The sequence below is a fragment of the Nuphar pumila genome, chromosome 7 (assembly GCF_984573655.1).
Source record: "Nuphar pumila chromosome 7, dmNupPumi1.hap1.1, whole genome shotgun sequence".
NCBI classification, from domain to species: domain Eukaryota; kingdom Viridiplantae; phylum Streptophyta; class Magnoliopsida; order Nymphaeales; family Nymphaeaceae; genus Nuphar; species Nuphar pumila.
Window position 1 is genome coordinate 98,138,291 of NC_143255.1, and position 17,778 is coordinate 98,156,068.

The window sequence follows — 17,778 nt, forward strand, 5'->3', positions numbered from 1 at the left end:
CGAATCTTATCTTTTATTGTATTTCCACACATCCATCTAAGCATCCGCATCTCAGCTACACTCATTTTTTGAATATGATGTCTCTTGGCAGCCCAACATTCTGTACCATATAGTAAAGCGGGTCTAATAGTCGTCCTATAAAACTTTCCCTTCAACCGCAATGGCATTCTACGATCGCACAGCACTCCAGTAGCACTTTTCCATTTCATCCACCCAACCTTTATCCTATGATTTACATCTCCATCAATTTCTCCATACTTTTGAATGATGGATCCCAAATATTTGAAATAATCATTCACCGGTATATCTTGCTCACCAAGCTTCACTACACTCCCATCACTACTTCGTTGCTTACTAAACCGACATTCCATATATTCAGTCTTACTCTTACTCAACTTAAAACCTCTAGCTTCCAATGTCTGTCTCCATAATTCTAACTTAGCAATTGAAGACTAATGAAAAAAAATTGATTATATTGCTGGTGTTGTTGCGGGTATGTAAAATAATTTGTTTATGTGGTCCTTAAACTGAATTGGTGCTTGTATGAGTAGGTGGTAACTTATGTTGCTAACTTTGCAGGCTTAGTTGTCAAAAGTGGTGCTTAGGTGCGCCTAAGCAGGTTAGGCATAGGGCCACTGCTTAGGCTGATGGGTCTAGGCAGTAGAGCCTTGTTTTTTTTGCATAGGTTGCCCAAGTGGCGCTTAGGTTATCCCCATCTAGACCGTAGGGACATGGTTGCTATTTTTTTTAATTTTTTGTGTCCTTCCTTTTTTTTTTCTTCTTCCTCCTGCACTAAAAGCTTTCTTTTGTGTTTTCTCATTTTCTTCTTTTGTTTTTTTTTTACCTTCTTATTTTATTCTTTTTTTTCTTCTTCCTCCTCCTTTCACCCCTTCGCCTTCTCTTTTTCTTCCTCTTTCACTTCTTCTTCCTTTTTTTCCATCTTTTTTTCTTCTTCTTCCTCCTCTTGCCCCTCCACTCTCTTCTTTTTTTCCTTCCTTTTTCTTTCTTTTTTATTTTTGTTGTTTACATGAATGCATGTGTTTTTTACTAGCACACACATGTATAAAATCTATTTTTTCAGTTATATATATATAACTGTCCCTTTCTTTAAGACCCTGAAAATATCAAAGTTTTAGGTGTTTTATGCTCAATTTGAACCATTAGATGTGTTTATCAATGCTTATTTATTGAGAAACAAACTTTGTTTCAAATTAATTTGATGTAAAAAATATGAACATTTTATCATGAAATTTTAGTATGATATCAACCAATGATTTTTTTACTTCTCTAAAATACACATTTGAGCATAAATATGCTTAATCAATTACATGTTCTCTATTCAACAACAATCATAGACATATCTAACTATTCAGATTGAGCATAAAACATCTAAAAACTATGAATTTTGGAGGGCTGTAACAATGACCTAACGAAACATGGGCAGGATAATCCCCATCTCTCTCTCTATATATATATAGTAATTGGATGGTGCGACCCAAGTTTTGGTGTATATTCAATATTATGCAATTTCATGAATTTTGCAACATGTTACACTGAATTGCACTCTTCATCCATAGTTGCAATCATATGTTTATTATTAAATTTAACTATTTATTGTAATATTTTTGCTTGTCTTGATGTTTTATTTTTTTTGGTCCCGTCTAGGCCGACTAGTCCTGTCTAGGCCCCGACTAGTCCTTTTAGGGGTCTTCAGCCTTGTTTCCGATTAGCGCTTTTAACAACTAAGCTTGCAGGTTTGGATATATGACCACCTTGCCATCATGAGCTATGAAAATGTGATGAAATGCATAGGTTATCATGCATGACAATGTGGGCAATGTCACATGAAGAAGAGTTAGAATGGGAGGAGGAGTGGGAGAAGAGCCGCAAGAAGGGTCAGCCACAAGTATTCTACATACGTGGGATGGCACGAGGAAGGGACGGAAGACACTGCTTTGATATCTTGCAAGGTATAACTGAGAGTGAGTACATATAGAGTACAAGCAACTCTTCAGTGTATTATAAAATATGTGCTTGTCTTAATTGTTGAAATTGCATTTTGCAAGTCATTTAGAGTCCCTACGGAGATGAGGAAGATAAGCAACAGGACGTGGTTGGTCTGCAAGAGAGTTCTCCGAGAGGGGCATATGGATACACAATGTGAAGGACGTTAAGCGACAAGTGATCAACTGCATTGTGAGATAGTTGGGGAAGGGTCAACTTGCACACACACACACACGTGTACACACACACACACACATATATATATGTATGTATGTATATTAGTAATGATAGGGTGCTCCTGTAGCATCTACTCCTTAATCACAACCAGGGTTACCGGAAGCGCCTAGCTAAATGGGGAAGCGCGAAACGTCGCGCTTCCGAAGCGTGGGGGGAAGCGTCCCCCTTTTTTGGGAAGCACGCTTCCCTTTAATGGGGGACGCGCTTCCCCTGTTTTTTTCAATTTTTTTGTATTTTTTATTTTTTATTTTTATTTTTTTCGCTTCCCCCTCGCTTCCGAGACGCTTCCTAGGTCGCTTCCGAGACACTTCCCGAATCGGTCCTAAGTGGTCCCACGCTTCCCCGCTTCCTAAAATTTTGAAAGTGCCTCGCTTCCCGCTCCCGCTTCCCGTATCGCTTCCCGCTCCCGCTTCCTCAACTGGCAACCATGATCACAACCATAGGATTTGTTAAGATCCAACGGTTATGATGAGGGGTTAAATCCTGCATGCATCTGCATTGTTATTAGAAACAAAAAATTATATGAAAAAGTGGGGACCATTTCCAAAGCTGGAAATTAAATGATTTGTTGACTTTTGGTCTCTCTCTCTCTCATGACTTGCTTATAAATACATGCCATCTATTTTAACTCTCTTTCTCTTTGTGCACATGCCTTTGATGCAATGTTACACATGCACATGGCATGCAAGACAGACCATTATCCATGATATAAGCATGCATGGTGGTCCTGCCAAAAAAAACCATGCATGACAGAGCATCATCCATTCAGTTCATCCATGATATAAGCATGAAAGATGGTCCAGCAAAAAAAAAAACAAAAAAGGTTTGCATGACAGAGCATATTCCGTCCAGTTCATCCATAATATAGGCATGCATAATCGTCCAGCAAAAAAAGAAAAGAAATACATGACAAAACATCATTCATCCCTATATGAATGAGACGGAAAGAGGGCTACCAATAATACTGGAAAGGCATTTATTTCTTGCTTCAGAAATGGCCCTCTAATTAAATTCTTGGTTTTTGAATAATAATTGAAAGACATGCACTATTTAATCCATCATCATAATCGTTGGATCTTAACAGTTCTAATGGTTGTGATTAGGGAGTAGGTGCTCCGGGAGCACCCTATATATATGTATATGTGTGTGTATCCTTTTACATAATATACATATATGCATATTATATGTTATATATATGAGAGAGAGAGAGAGAGAGAGAGAGAGAGAGAGAGAGAGAGAGAGAGAGAGAGATTATGCATATATATGTATTTGTGTATATATGTACATACGTATTCATGTATCAAATGCATCTTTATAAGTCTGACCTGACCCAGTTTTGTGAAATTCTGGGTCATTTATTGAGTTAACCCAGTAAGAGACCGTGTCAAACCGAGTCAAGTAAGTTGCTGTGTTGACTCAGCAATTTTTTAAATGTTGTAGGGAACTTAGTTCTATGGAGAATGGTGCTTCTGACATTATCAAACCCTGGCTTCACAACCATAGAAAACTGAATCACTGATGACTCATCCTGTTTCTGACTTTCTTCCCCTTTAAAAGTCTTGCATTCGTTACACTTGGTGCACTTAGGCACTGATTCCATGAGTGCAATGACATCCCAAAGGCATTGCATCTGTATGGAATCCCTTAATTGTTTTATTCTCTTAATTTTGCCTTTTTTGCTTTTGCACTAACTAGTACTATCGTGTCCAATTAGCTTGTTGATATACTTGAGCAAGAAAACTCCATGCGTCTTTAGCTAGCATCTTCAAACTTGGCCAAGTTAATGGCTGTTCTTTGTTCTGCCAACCTAAATGGCCAAGACTTAACATGGGCAGTATTAATCTTTCAATTGAGGTACCGGGCATTATCCACTTCAGGTCTAGGTTTAGTTCCATCCAAGAAGCCTTCAATTACTTTTCCTTCAACCACCATCTTCATGAACTTTGTTAAAAATGCATAGTTGGTCTTGTCTAGTTCAACAACAATCAATTGAATAGGATGACCTTTATCCATTCTCACCACAAGACACTTAATTTTGTGCAAATCTGTTATAATATACCTTAATCTAATCAAGTATGCACAAAATTCCCAAAATCTCAGCTACACTAACCACATGCAGAAAAACACCAAAAATTCTCAGCTATCACCCCTTCTTGACACACAAAAATCGTGTGAAACCTGAAAACTAGTTTTTTTCTTGCAAAAAAACACCCTTTTAATAGCTTCTTCTACCAAAATAACCCAAACAAACTCAATCCCAGACACCAAAATATACCAAGAACTCAGAAAAGTAAATAAGGTTTTACTGTTTATCAGTGTTGTGAAAAGCGTTGAGGCGTAGCGAGGCGCTTCACCAAAATCTGAGGCGAGGCGTAAAGCGTAAGCTTCAATTTTTTTTTAACTTAAAAAAATATCTAAAATTATAAATAACTAAAAAATTCTCTTTTGATAAAGCAACAACCAACAAGAAATAAAAAATCTCAAATAAATACTGAAAAAATATGCGATTAACATGTAAAAATAGCATTAATGCATTCACATTTTTATCAGCTGTTGCAGAAAAAACCATTGACATCATGATATCTTCAAAATATAGTCAATATTGGTGACTGGCACACCAAAACAACAGCCTAGTAGAAGTGCCCACATCACATAGATTATATTAAATTTTTTATACCAATGTAAAAAGTGTACAAAAGACACTGATACGTAGAAAAAACAATGGCATGAGCATCCCAAAATATTAGCAAGTGGTCTGCCTCTCTGCTTATTTTTCTAAAATAACCATGTTTGATGTCACCACTTTCTATAGCTACTATTATCTTGTAATATAGGGATGGGAATGAGTCGAGCAGCCTGTGGCTTGTCCAATTCAGCTAATTTTAAGATCTCATAAAAGGGGCTCGATTAGCCAAGCCACGAGCTGATCGTGAAGGGTTGTCAAGCTGAGCATGTGCAAAGGGAGCACAACTTCGCGAGTCAATTCTTAATCATATATTATATTTTTTTTTGCAAGATTCTTATGTCTTGCACAATGTTGTAGAGCATTTGAATGGAGTATGTGGTTTGAAAAGGGGTGATCCAGCATGTCGATTCCTATTACTAACAATGCTAAAAGATACAATACTTTTCATATGAATCCTACTTGAGATCTACTTGTTGGCTCTGTTTGTCATGACTTCAAGCTCGGGTCAGCACCAACACCTGAGTCTGATCTCTAATTGGGTTTGACCCAAATGAACAAGGCTGAGCAGGCCAAGCTTGGCCTATGCAATCCTAACATGACCACCAAGATCACTCGACACTACTATGAATGGATACCAGCTCACTAACATCATCCAGTTCGTTCAAAAACAATCAAAACCACCTGGTTCCTGCCAACACCTGATGGCAACAAAGACTTAGTAGACCACATAGTTGCATGGATTGACACGGGCAACTCAAGCAAGCTGGTTGCAAGTTGACAGCACAACAATCCGCCAAAATTAGCCTAAATCAGTCACATTTCACAGGAATTTGGTGTTCTGCTCCTGATTGAATTGCTCCAATTCGGAAAACCTCCTTTTCTGAGAGAGAGAGAGAGAGAGAGAGAGAGAGAGAGAGAGAGAGAGAGAGAGAGAGAGAGAGGAAACAACATACCTGACCTCTGGGAGAGGGAGAGCGAGTGCAGCGGTGGAAGTGGTGGCGACGCACGTGGGCGACGGTGGCAAAGGAGGAGCGTGAAGAGAGGGAGAGCAGGTGGGAGAACAAAGCGTAAATGCCTCAACTTGGTTAAAACTGATTAAAAGAACCCTAATTTTTGGTCAGATGAGGGTTTTGACCCTCATTTGACTAAAACATTTGAGGCGTGTACGCCTTGGCTTGAGGCACGCCTCAAGGCGCATGAGGTGCATGCCTCAAAGCTTTTGTGCTTTGTACGTGCGCCTCAAGGCATAAAGCCCCTCGCCTTGAGGAGAGGCGTGCTTTTTGCGCCTTGAGGCGCGTTTTTAATAACACTGCTGTTTATTAAACAAGCTGAAAATGCTTAAAAAACTTGTAACCTTAGTTGTCAAAAGCAACACCTAGGCACAAAGCCACTGCCTAGGCGTATGGATCTAGGCAGTAGGATCCTGACTTGGCGGCATCAGGCTGTCCTTGCCTAGGCTGCAGGGCATGGTTTTCATTTATTTTGTCTCATTCTTCCTTATTTTCCTTTTTTCTTCTTTCTCCCACCCCAAACACTTTCTTTTTTCTTCTCTTCTTCCTTTTTCCCTTTTCGTTCTTTTTTTCTTTTTTTCCTTTTTTGTTTTCCTTATTTTTTTCTTTTTCTTCTTTTCCCTCCTCTCACCCCTCCACTCTCTTCTTTTTCTTTCTTTTTCTTCCTTTTTCTTCCTTTTTCCCATTTTTATTATTTATTTATTTGTGTTCTTTGCATGTATGCCTGCATTTTTCACACACACATATAATGTTTTATGTTCAATGTTATGCATTTTTATGAATTTTGCAGTATGTTACACTGAATTACACACTTCATTCATAGTTATAATCATATGTCTGTTACTAAATTTAATTATTTATTGTAATATTTCTGCTTTTCTTGATGTTTTATATTTTTGTCCCCACCTAGGCCGACTAGTCCTTTTAGGAGTCTTCCACTTAGGCTCCAAATAGCGCTTGATAGCTAAGCTCGTAAGTCTTCAAATATACCTCAAAATAACCTGAAACTTGTCTCTATGATTTAACAACAATATACCCGAGCTCACGATCCAGACACGGAATTTGGGTATTCCGAAGATGATGATGTCAGCATTAGGGTGGCGCCCCAACAGTTTCCAGATGCTGAGTGACAGCCTTCACACTCCAATACAAGTTCTCAACCTCCAAATGGCTCTAATACCATCTTCAAATAGATTTCAGAGAAGAATGAGAAGAGAGACAAAGGTGTGGAAGTGAAGTTGGATATAGTACACTGTTATTCAGCATAACATGACACAATACAAGCCCATCAACCCCTTTATTAGGGTTATACAACCATAAGATTAGAAAAATGACCGAAATGTTCTATGGTCAAAATACATGATACAAGAAAATCAACAATACCAAATGTGCCACTAAGCTCAACCTAACCAGGCCAGAACTATAATTTTCACATGAGCTACCAGTTTATGGATTTAGTTTCCTTAGACTTTCCATTGGTTACTATGCTTGGAATGGGTTCAAAAATTTAATGGCTGATTGATAGAAAGTTTTGGGGTTCCTTAAGACCATTTATAGATAATTTAGCATTTCCAAATGTGTACTTTGTGATAGAGTTGGTAAATTCAGGATATTGAGATTGATGAGGAAATCGATGTCATAATTTCAGAGTGGATGGGCTACATGCTTCTGTATGAGGTGACTTTGTTCTTTGACAGTCATTTTTACATACTCTGGCCCTTTCTCAATTCTATTATACTTCAATTATTTCCAAAGTAACATTTCAAACTGATTTGTGGTTGCAGAGCATGCTGTCAAGTGTAATTACAGCAAGGGATCGGTGGCTGAAGCCAGGGGGGTTTATACTTCCTTCTCATGCAACGGTATTGTTACATAAAATGCTTCAATTGGTACCATTTTATAATGTTCCTTTGGACATTGACCGTGTTTACCTGCCTCACAATATGTAATTGTACTGTTCATTTATTAGTAAGCAGCTTCCAGTCACAAACAATATATGCTATCGATTAAGTTCTCCATTGCCCTTCATAATATTTGCTAGAATTCTGTGTTTGCAAAGCGTGAATCGGCAGGCAGGAGAGCTTTGCCACTGTTGTGTGTGTGTGTGTGTGTGTGTGTGTGTGTATGTAGTAACTATTTGTAATTTTGTACTATTATATTGCATTAATGAGAGCCCTGAAATTACCTTGTAAGTAGATCTTTATTATTTATAACCATCAAGGCATCTCTGCAAATCAAACTGTCAATATTCATGTTTTAATCCTTTGCTATTATTAAACAACCCTTATAGGTGCTGTTCCCTTATGTCCATACCTGCATATTTAAGTGGTGACAATGATGTAATTGTGGTACATGCAGCTTGAGTTTATGACCTTAAAATTCCTTTGCTATTATTATGCAGCTTGAGTTTATAACCTTAAAATTAGAAATTCAGGTCTTGTTGTTTTCACAATTTTCACATGGCTGAATGTATATGATGATAATTTTACATTGTTGAATGTTGCAGTTATACTTGGCACCCATTACACATTCGGAACGATATAGTGAAAGCATAGATTTCTGGCGTGATGTGTATGGAATTGACAGTGAGTTATAATTCTTCATGTTAATAAATTTTGAATGATAGTTTTACTTTCTTGCATGAAGTGAATCATGTAGATTAAAATAGGATGGGCCATTAGGAGCAATTTAAACTGTTTTACGAGTTCTTTCCAATTCAAGTTACTTGATAAATAGCATTTGTCATGTTGGATGGTTTGTTTATTTTCTGTTACTATTTTCCTTTGATCGGTTGAAATGCATGTGCATAAATTTGATTTGGGAATCACACCATACAAAAGTGTGCTTTTGCTGAACGTTTCCTATACACTTTTTGCTGGTCCATTTCATATTGTGGATGGCATGCCTAGCAAGGTGAATTTTGTGACTCAAATGAGTCTGGCCTCAACTAGTTGAAGTTTAATATGCTTGGATGCTCCATTAAATTGGACATCTGCTTCATCATGCATTGCATGCCACTCTGAACTGTGATTGTATAAGGACATTGTATTGGTTCTTCCATCATGTATATCATGGTTTGAGACTTGGGGATGCTTTGGCTATTTCACTGACCTTGCAGCTAATTTAGTCATTCTACATGGTATCAGAGGGTATTGTTGTGATTCTTCCTGTCTTGGGGTTATTTTGGTTATTGTATCCAATCTTGGAGGTATGTTTGTCATTGTCTGTCATTATGATTGAAAAGGTGTTTTTAGTTGTTTTGTTTGTTAAGAAGAGTACTGTTCACTGGGTCTAGCCTAGGTAACTTAAAACGTGAGTGAGATATAACCTTGATAAAAGCTTTCCCTTCTTGGGTTGACCCAAAGCAAGTTCTCCGCAAGCTCACAAGCTCACAAGCTCAACTGTCTAATGCTCAAATGTAATGCCAAAGAAAAAGAGAAACTGTATGGAAAGGCAATTCCTATTCCTCTATGGTTTGCACCACACAAGTACTGAAGCACCGAGAAGGGCACTCACTCTTGGAGCTTTATCCAGTCTCTGAAGGCCGAAGACAAGAAATATCACCAAGGGAACCCTGAAATTAGAATTATTTTTTAGTTTTATATATAAAGCAACACAATAATCTTTGAAAGGTCTGCATGAAGTTCAGTACTTGACTGAGTGATCACTTACATTGAAATGATGATCTATTCTTCTTCTTGAGCCTTTTAGTTTCATGTTTATTGAATTGGAATAGAGAAACAGGTTCATTGATCCAAAGTTTTTGAGTTTCTAGGTGGTGGCTTCAATACTAAATTCTTGTAATTATTGGATTTGGTCCAGTCCTTCAGTTAATTGGATCTTCACTCATCATAAACAAAATCCAAAATTGCATGCTTATGAATCAACATTGATGTCCTTGTTTTTTGTCAACGTCTTATTTTTTGTCAAGTTGCCTGTTTTTATGACCTTTGCAAACACTGGTTGGTGTATTCTATGATCACCATGACATCTATGCATGCTTATGTTCAATGCAGTTGGTTTTCTTTATTACTGGTTCATAATTAAGTGATCAGCATTGTCTTAGTTTCTTAATTTTAGACGATCTTTTAACATGAGATGCCTTTTCTTACTGGTGGATATAGTGTCTGCAATGTTGCCACTGGCAAAACAGTGTGCATTTGAGGAGCCATCTGTGGAGATTATATCTGGAGAGAATGTTTTGACATGGCCATTTGTGGTAAGTTCCATCAGTTTGTTTTTTTAGTGCTGGAGGCAACACAGTGTCTTCCCCATATATGTTGATGACCAAATAATGTCTTCACCCCTATAAGTTTCAATGTCGTTAAGGTTCAGTTTACAAGCTCTATATATACGTTGTGACCATTATTGATCATGTTGAATGCTTAGATAATGATACTGAAAGCTTGTCTTAGCTGGACTCTTTGCTATTTATTATGATTTATTGTCAACTTATAGTATTCTCACTAAGATGGGATAATGATATTTGAGTATCAGTCTCCTCTTGGCTTTGTAGCTATTTTTTTCATGATTTTTTTTAATCGTAGGCTACTGGTAGCCTCTATATATGGTCTATGGCACTATCTGAGATTGTTTCTGATATCTATTTTGTAGATAGGATTAAATCCCTTACTTTTGTCAGTTCTTGCATGGACCAGAGAACTGTATCAGCTTAAATGTTATCTTGTTACCATGCATAAAGCCTTGAAAGGACAATGGCTGCCCGTTGTATTGTGCAACATCAAAATCCCACTTCTTAAAAGGCTGAACATGTCAGGTTCCTAGCAAACTCAATCTTGATTAATGTTGTTGCTTGATGAGAAATGTAAAGTAAGGATCCTTCCACCAGGAATTATCGTATCGTACTAAGCATATCCGCATTGTGTCCCTCTCCCACATCCGTATTCATGTGACATAGGTTTAGATTTTTATTATTACTAAGGTGTATTCTTTTGCCTGAAATAAGCCTATGAATCACTTTGTGGCACTAGATTCTGTGTTTTTGATAGGCTCATTTGGTAGCACTTGATTATCTACTGTTTCAATCTAGCATGAATGGTCTTTGGTCATTGTTATGTATGTGGAATTGCAGTGTTTGGATAGTTCGGTCATGTATATACTTGTCAAAGGGAAAGTGTTCATATTTGGCTTATCAGTTTATGGGATACAATCCGCTTGTGTGACGTGGAAATTGATTAAAGCCATAATGTGGTTGGATGAAGATATAAAACAATTGTACCCAATCTATATTGTAATACAGGACCGTAGCCCTTTTTATCGTGTTCAGGTGTCTACTTGGGTTTGACCTTTGGGTATATAAATGATATATGGAATTGAGTCAGCTCAGAATCTGGATATAATTGTTGGTTCTTTAAATCAGATACACAACTGCCAGTTTCCAACCCATTTATGGCTTAATTTTCTACTTGAACATGCCAACTGAGGCATATTAATATACTTCAATTCTAAAAATGCATGGATTCTGTGCTTTCCTTTTTAAAAGACAAGTGTCTTGTACTTTTTTTGTTACAGACTTTCCTTGTAATGTTGTTAGTGATTTAGTTTTATTATGTAAGGAGTTGATTTTATTCTATTTATGACCTGAATGATTACCTTTGCTTGTAATTGTGTTATCCAGGTAAAGCATATTGACTGCTACACAGTCACAATTCAGGAGCTCGAGTCTGTGACAGCAAAATATAAGTTTTCTTCTATGATGCAAGGTAGATCCTTGGATTCTGTAGATGCTTATTTCTTGACTAACTGTATGCATATTGAGTGGAACTACAAAATACTTATGTATTTCTTGATTGGATTTGATCTGATCAGGTCACATTCAGTTAACAGCCTTTTTTGTGGCAGTGTAACTTTGAATGAGATGTTAGATCCAATGAACATAATCTCTGTATCATGGTAGTGAGGTCCAGCCCTATATGAACTGTTTACCCTATTACTCCAGGATTGTCATCAAAGAATCTTACATGCTGGGCGTACTAATTTACTACATGTAAAATATACATCCAGATAGTGGGATACTGAATCAAACCTAAGTAAGATAATTACAAAAATTTCCCATTTCAGTATAATACTATTAGAGTTAAGAAACAAGGACGATATAGATCTTGATGTTGAATCAAACCTATGTAGGATGATCACAAAAGTTCCTCAATCTCGGTCTTAATCCAAATAAGGCTAAGAACCAACTGGGACAAATTCTATTGTCCCTGGAGCTAAGTCAGGTCAAAACACTCTCTCTCTCTCTCTCTCTCTCATGCATCATATCTCCTCTGAGATCCTACTGCCAACTTGAAATCTATTTCACATGGGTGCGGGGATGCGGCAAAAAAAAAAAGTCAGACACGGGTCGGATTCGAATCCGACCCGGATCCAAACCTGTGCTTATTTAAAGCACGCAGGGTAGGTTCTCTCGAGAAGCCCTCCCCCACGCTGCCCACTCTCGCTTCTCGCTTGCCTTCTTCCCCCGCCGCAGGCTCCCTCTCTCCCGTTCGTTTTCCGGCCACCTGACACCGGCAAGCCCCACGTCCGGCGAGCCTTGGATTTCCGGCCACCCGACGCCGGTCCTTCCTCTGCCAGCAATGCGCCCTCTGGCCCCCTTTCAGGTGAGCTCCCTCTCGCCTCTCTCTTTCCTCGTTGTCTTCTTCTTCTTCTTCTTCAGGAGAGCCTCCTTCAACGTGTTTTTCATTTTTTTTTTTACATAAATGACCCTGGGTGTGGTCACGCACCTAGGGTCGGGTTGACCGCACCAGGTGCCGCACCTGCACTTGCACCCGCACGCGCACCCGCGTCGACGCCCGCATGCGCACCCGCGTTGCGTCGACGCGGGTGCGACACCTGGTTAGCCGAATCCCTGTGACATAGCTTGAAATTCACCGATTGCATTTATGATTTAGATATATTGATTGGGATGCTTATGTATCTCCATTAAACACCTCACTGATTTCCACCATTGCCAACTCAGTCCATAAATCCACAATAATGACTCCCTGAAAAGTGAAATGGAGCAGTCTCTTCAGAGGATCACGCCAAGCATATACAGTGATTAATGGCTTACTCCGTTGGTAATCGGTTCTTTGTAGGTTAGCATGTAAAATTTCTAAATCAGACTTCCTTCCTATGTCACATAGGTGCGGGTGCGGGTGTGGATGTGGCACTTTGAAAAAACTTGGGTGCGGGGGTGCGGGGAGGGTATATATATAAATTTTAACAATTTTAAGTTAACACTACGTGTATGTGTGCATTTATGTATTTATATATATAATATAGATAAAAATGGACTTGATCAGGGTTAACTGAATCTACTTTTGGATAGAAATGGACCTCAGTGTGGTGGACTTAACCTAACACAAAGGAAGCTGTGTCCAAGTGTCGCACCCGCCTGGGTGAGGGTGCAACGCGGGTGCGGTGCCCTGTTAGAAGAGTCCGTGTGACATAGCTTCCTTTTAGGATCGTGTTGTATATTCCTGCTAGATTGTACAATAACCTATTGCCCAATTTCTTTTTAGGATGGTTGTTGTATCACACCTTTGCATTTACAGCTTACAAATTTCCAAGATTCAGTCAAGTGATATCCAGTAACCAATTTCTTGTTCTTTTTACATTTTAAAATTCTGAAGAAATCAACTGCTCTATTGGACAATTTCTTAGTAATTAAGTGTTTCTAATTCTTTACTGTTTCATCAGCTGATATTTTGTATCCCATGACAGATTTATATCCTGGAATGCTTTTAAGTCTATGCTGTTCTGTCCATCCAGATTTTAAGATGTACTATTAACTCTGGAATTTTCTCGTTTCAAAAAGTGGGTGGTTAAGACATAAGACAGGCTTTATGACTTCATCTCTTTCCATGTGTTTGTTGCATCAAACACTTTACGGGGATACTAATGTTTAAAGCATAGATATTTAGGAGTTCAAAGGAACTTGGCCGATTTACTAAATGGCATAAAGTCTTGGATGAGCCTATCAAGTTTGAACCTGCCTAACATCCCAGCATCATGCACTTATTTGTTTTCTGGATCATCATATATATTCACTAATGTATATGTGTGCTTAATTTGTCTTTGTGATGTTCCATCTTGGTTCCATCAGTATCTTCTGTGCTTTGCTATCTGAATTCACTTTCATGCTTGCAGCACCACTTCATGGATTTGCGTTCTGGTTTGATGTGGAGTTTGCTGGTCCCACAGTCCTCATCAACAACCATTTGCAGGCTTCTCAGGGAAGCAAGATGTCACCTTCTGACATCTATGGAACTGGTTCAAATCAGAGGAAAAGACATGCAAAATCTGTTGAAACACTTGTACTATCAACTGCACCTGAGGATGCTCCAACACATTGGCAGCAGGTGAGTCTTTGACATACTACATTATCTCTAAGCAGATAGTTACTTTGGCATGTATTATTTGCTTATCTAACCTTTTTTTTCATATAATATGGCGGTAACCTAAACCATGTTTCAAAGTTTGGCAACTAAGTGTGGTGACATTGGTTAGAGTGGTGAACTAGATACTGTAGTCATTTAACTTGTATTATTCATGTTGATTAATGATAACAATATCATATGACCATCTTGTAAAGAAGTGAACTATCGGTCATGGATAGCTGACCTTACTGTTGATAATAAACAGATTCTGATCAATAAGCAGAAATCTTCCAGGCACCTTTCTTATTCTTTTTCCAAACCTTGCATCATTGTGACGGAGGTTATTCTTCCATATTATCTTGTGTAGGATTTTTTTTTTCACCCAGTCGTATAAATTAAAAGTTAAAATTTTTATTGGCCAACACGAATATGTTAAAAACTTTGGGCCTAGTCAAGAAATTCCTGATCAATTCCTTGTGATTTAAATTTTCCATTTTCTCTAGGCTGAAATCTACTCATATGAACGGTTGTGGGAGCGTGCTGAAATTGACTGGCGATGTGTATAGCATGTGACAAATCAGGTCGAGTAATACTAATATACATTAAAGAACCTACCAACTGCCTGTAAGGGGTAGGATCGGTTAAGGGAACACCATCGCCAATCTTCATTTTTGCTCCCACAACTTCAGGAGTTTCGCATACTTTGTCATCAGAAATCCCGGATCTGTCAATAATCTCACAAGCAAGTTTAGACTGAGATAAAAAATAACCACATTGTGAATAGGCAACCTCAATTCCAAGAAAATATGTCAGAAAACCCAAGTCTGACATCTCAAATTTTGAAGTCAAGACGGACTTAATACCCTTGACTCCTTGAACATCATCACCTGTAATTAACATGTCATCAACATAGAGTAATAATATGACAATCCCTGCATTAGATTTTCTAGTAAATAGAGCAGTGTTAGTATAACATGAGGAGAAACCATTTTCCAACATTACACTGGTAAATCTGTCATACCAGGCTTTGAGAGCCTGTTTCAAACCATAGAGGGCCTTTCGAAGACGAAAAACTTTATCTTTAGGAATCTTCATGCCTGGTGGGGCATCCATATACACTTCTTCGTTAAGATCACCATTTAAAAAAGCATTTTTCACATCCATTTGAAAAATGTTCCAATTTTTAATAGATGCAATAGTAATAAGACATCTAACTGTAACCATTCGGGCTACAGGAGCAAAAGTTTCTTCATAATCAATTTCATACTCTTGCCCATACCCTTTTTCAACTAAGCGAGCTTTATACCTTTCTAGGGATCCGTCGCTTTTAGTTTTAACCTTAAAAACCCATCGACAACCTATAGTTTTCTTTCCTATGGGTAGAGTTTGGAAATCCCAAGTTTCAGCTCTTTTGAGCGCATTAAGTTCATTTTGCATGGCTTCTTGCCATTCTATACATTTTTTAGTTTCTTCAAATTTTCTTGGCTCAAAATAAGAGTGAATGACACTAAGACAAGCCCTATACTAGGGTGAAAAAAAATCAAAGGAGACAAAACGAGTTGGCGGTCTCCTATTCCTCTCAGATCTTCGGTGATCGAGAGTAGGAACAAGCTCACTATATTAGTCAATGACACTTCTAAAGGTGTCTTGGTTTCTACGGGAGTAGGTTATCGGATCACTTGAAATCCTGTTTTCTTGATCATTGAGAGGGTTATGTTCTTCAACATCACCATCATTTTCCTCATCGTGATTTGATAATACATCATCATCACTAGATATATCATCATTACTAGCCAATAAATAAAAAAGGAATGAATAATCAAAATTTTCTTGTTGAGAAACATTTTTTCCAAATCCACTCTCATTTTCTAAAAACATTACATTTCTAGAAACATATAATTTATCATCTCGAAGATCATAGCAACGAAACCCTTTTTGAGTTTCGGAATACCCAAGAAAGGCGCAGGGGATAACTTTGGGAGAGAGCTTGTCATTTTTATCCGTAAGTATAAAACATTTACACCAAAAAACACGTAACCTATTATAATTAGGTTCAAGCTTATATAAGATCTCAAAAGGAGATATTTTTCCTAATATCCTAGATGGTAAGCAATTTATCAGATAAACAGAAGCAAGAGCTGCTTCGGCCCAAAAGTTCTTAGGAATGTTTTGAGAAATAAGCAGGGTCCTAGTGGTCTCAATGATGTGCCTATGTTTTCTTTCGGCCAACCCATTCTGTTGAGGGGTTTTAGGACAAGACCTTTGGTGAATAATCCCGTGATCCTCAAGATATATTTTAAATTGGTTGGAGAGATATTCTTTGGAGAGATATTCTCCTCCCGAATCACTTCTAAAAATCTTTATATTACTGTTGAATTGATTCTTGATCATTGAGTGAAAGGTTTTAAAACATGTAAAAACTTCATGTTTGTACTTAAGGAAATAGATCTATGAATACCTGGAGAAATCATCCACAAAAATAACATAGTAAGAAAAGCCTCCCTTTGAAACAACAAGTGCAGGTCCCCAAACATCGGAATAAACAATTTCAAAGGTTTTAGATGAGAACATAGTTCTTTGCTCAAAAGGTAAACTTTGCATTTTTTTGAGAATACAATCATTACAGGAAAATGAACTTTTACATAAATCCTTTGCAAAATGCAAATAAGATAACTTGGTGATATTAGGATGACCAAGTCTTTTGTGCCACATGTTTATATCTTTGTTCCGGGCAACATTACAAAAAGATTTTGGAACTTGAAGAGATTCCATATAGTATAAGTCTCCTTTTCTAAAGCCTTCCCCAATCAATTTCCCGGACCAGCGGTCCTGTATTAAACATTTCTCACATGAAAATTTAATATCGCATCCATGGTCCGAGAGTTGAGAAACAGAGAGAAGGTTTAAGTTAAATTTAGGTATAAATCTAATTTTTGGAATGAAAAAATCTTGAGTTTCAAAATTACCTATTCCTTTAATTTCAAGAGAGGTTCCATCCGTAGTGGAAACAAAGGATGGAGAAACATTTTTTGAATAATCAAAAAGTGAAAACATGTTTGGGGACATATGAAAAGATGCATCTGAGTCCAAAAGCCAAGAGACTTTACCTGGAATGGAAGAAGTAGACACGGCGGCACCGGATGTAGCTCCCTTGAGAAGAGGTTGAAGGGCTTCCACTATTTGATTTAACGAGAGTGACCCACTTGATGATGCCTCTTCCTTTTGTGGTACACCGATGGTGGCCATAGCGAGAAGCTTCTTCCATTTGGTACATACGGGTTTGATATGTCCCGGTTCTTTACAAAAGTGATAAATAGTCTTGCTATAGTCCCTCTTTTCTCTTTGTCCACCATCTCCTCCTTGATTTTGGAATTTGAAATGAGGAGAACGATAGGTCTTTACATTATTTTCGGGTCTTGATACGACATTGACCTCATTGTTTTCTTCATGATTACAAGAA

General features: G+C 37.9%; 1 protein-coding gene across 1 annotated transcript in view; it reads left to right on the forward strand.

Moving 5' to 3' along the window:
- Positions 1–17,778, forward strand: part of LOC149832585 (putative protein arginine N-methyltransferase 6) — a 40,656-nt gene that overhangs the window by 19,848 nt on the left and 3,030 nt on the right. The window contains exons 6-11 of the mRNA XM_090014592.1: positions 7,546–7,614; positions 7,722–7,799; positions 8,444–8,522; positions 10,062–10,156; positions 11,576–11,660; positions 14,089–14,300. Of these exons, the coding sequence (XP_089870718.1) occupies positions 7,546–7,614; positions 7,722–7,799; positions 8,444–8,522; positions 10,062–10,156; positions 11,576–11,660; positions 14,089–14,300 (618 nt within the window). The remainder of the gene's footprint in view (positions 1–7,545; positions 7,615–7,721; positions 7,800–8,443; positions 8,523–10,061; positions 10,157–11,575; positions 11,661–14,088; positions 14,301–17,778) is intronic.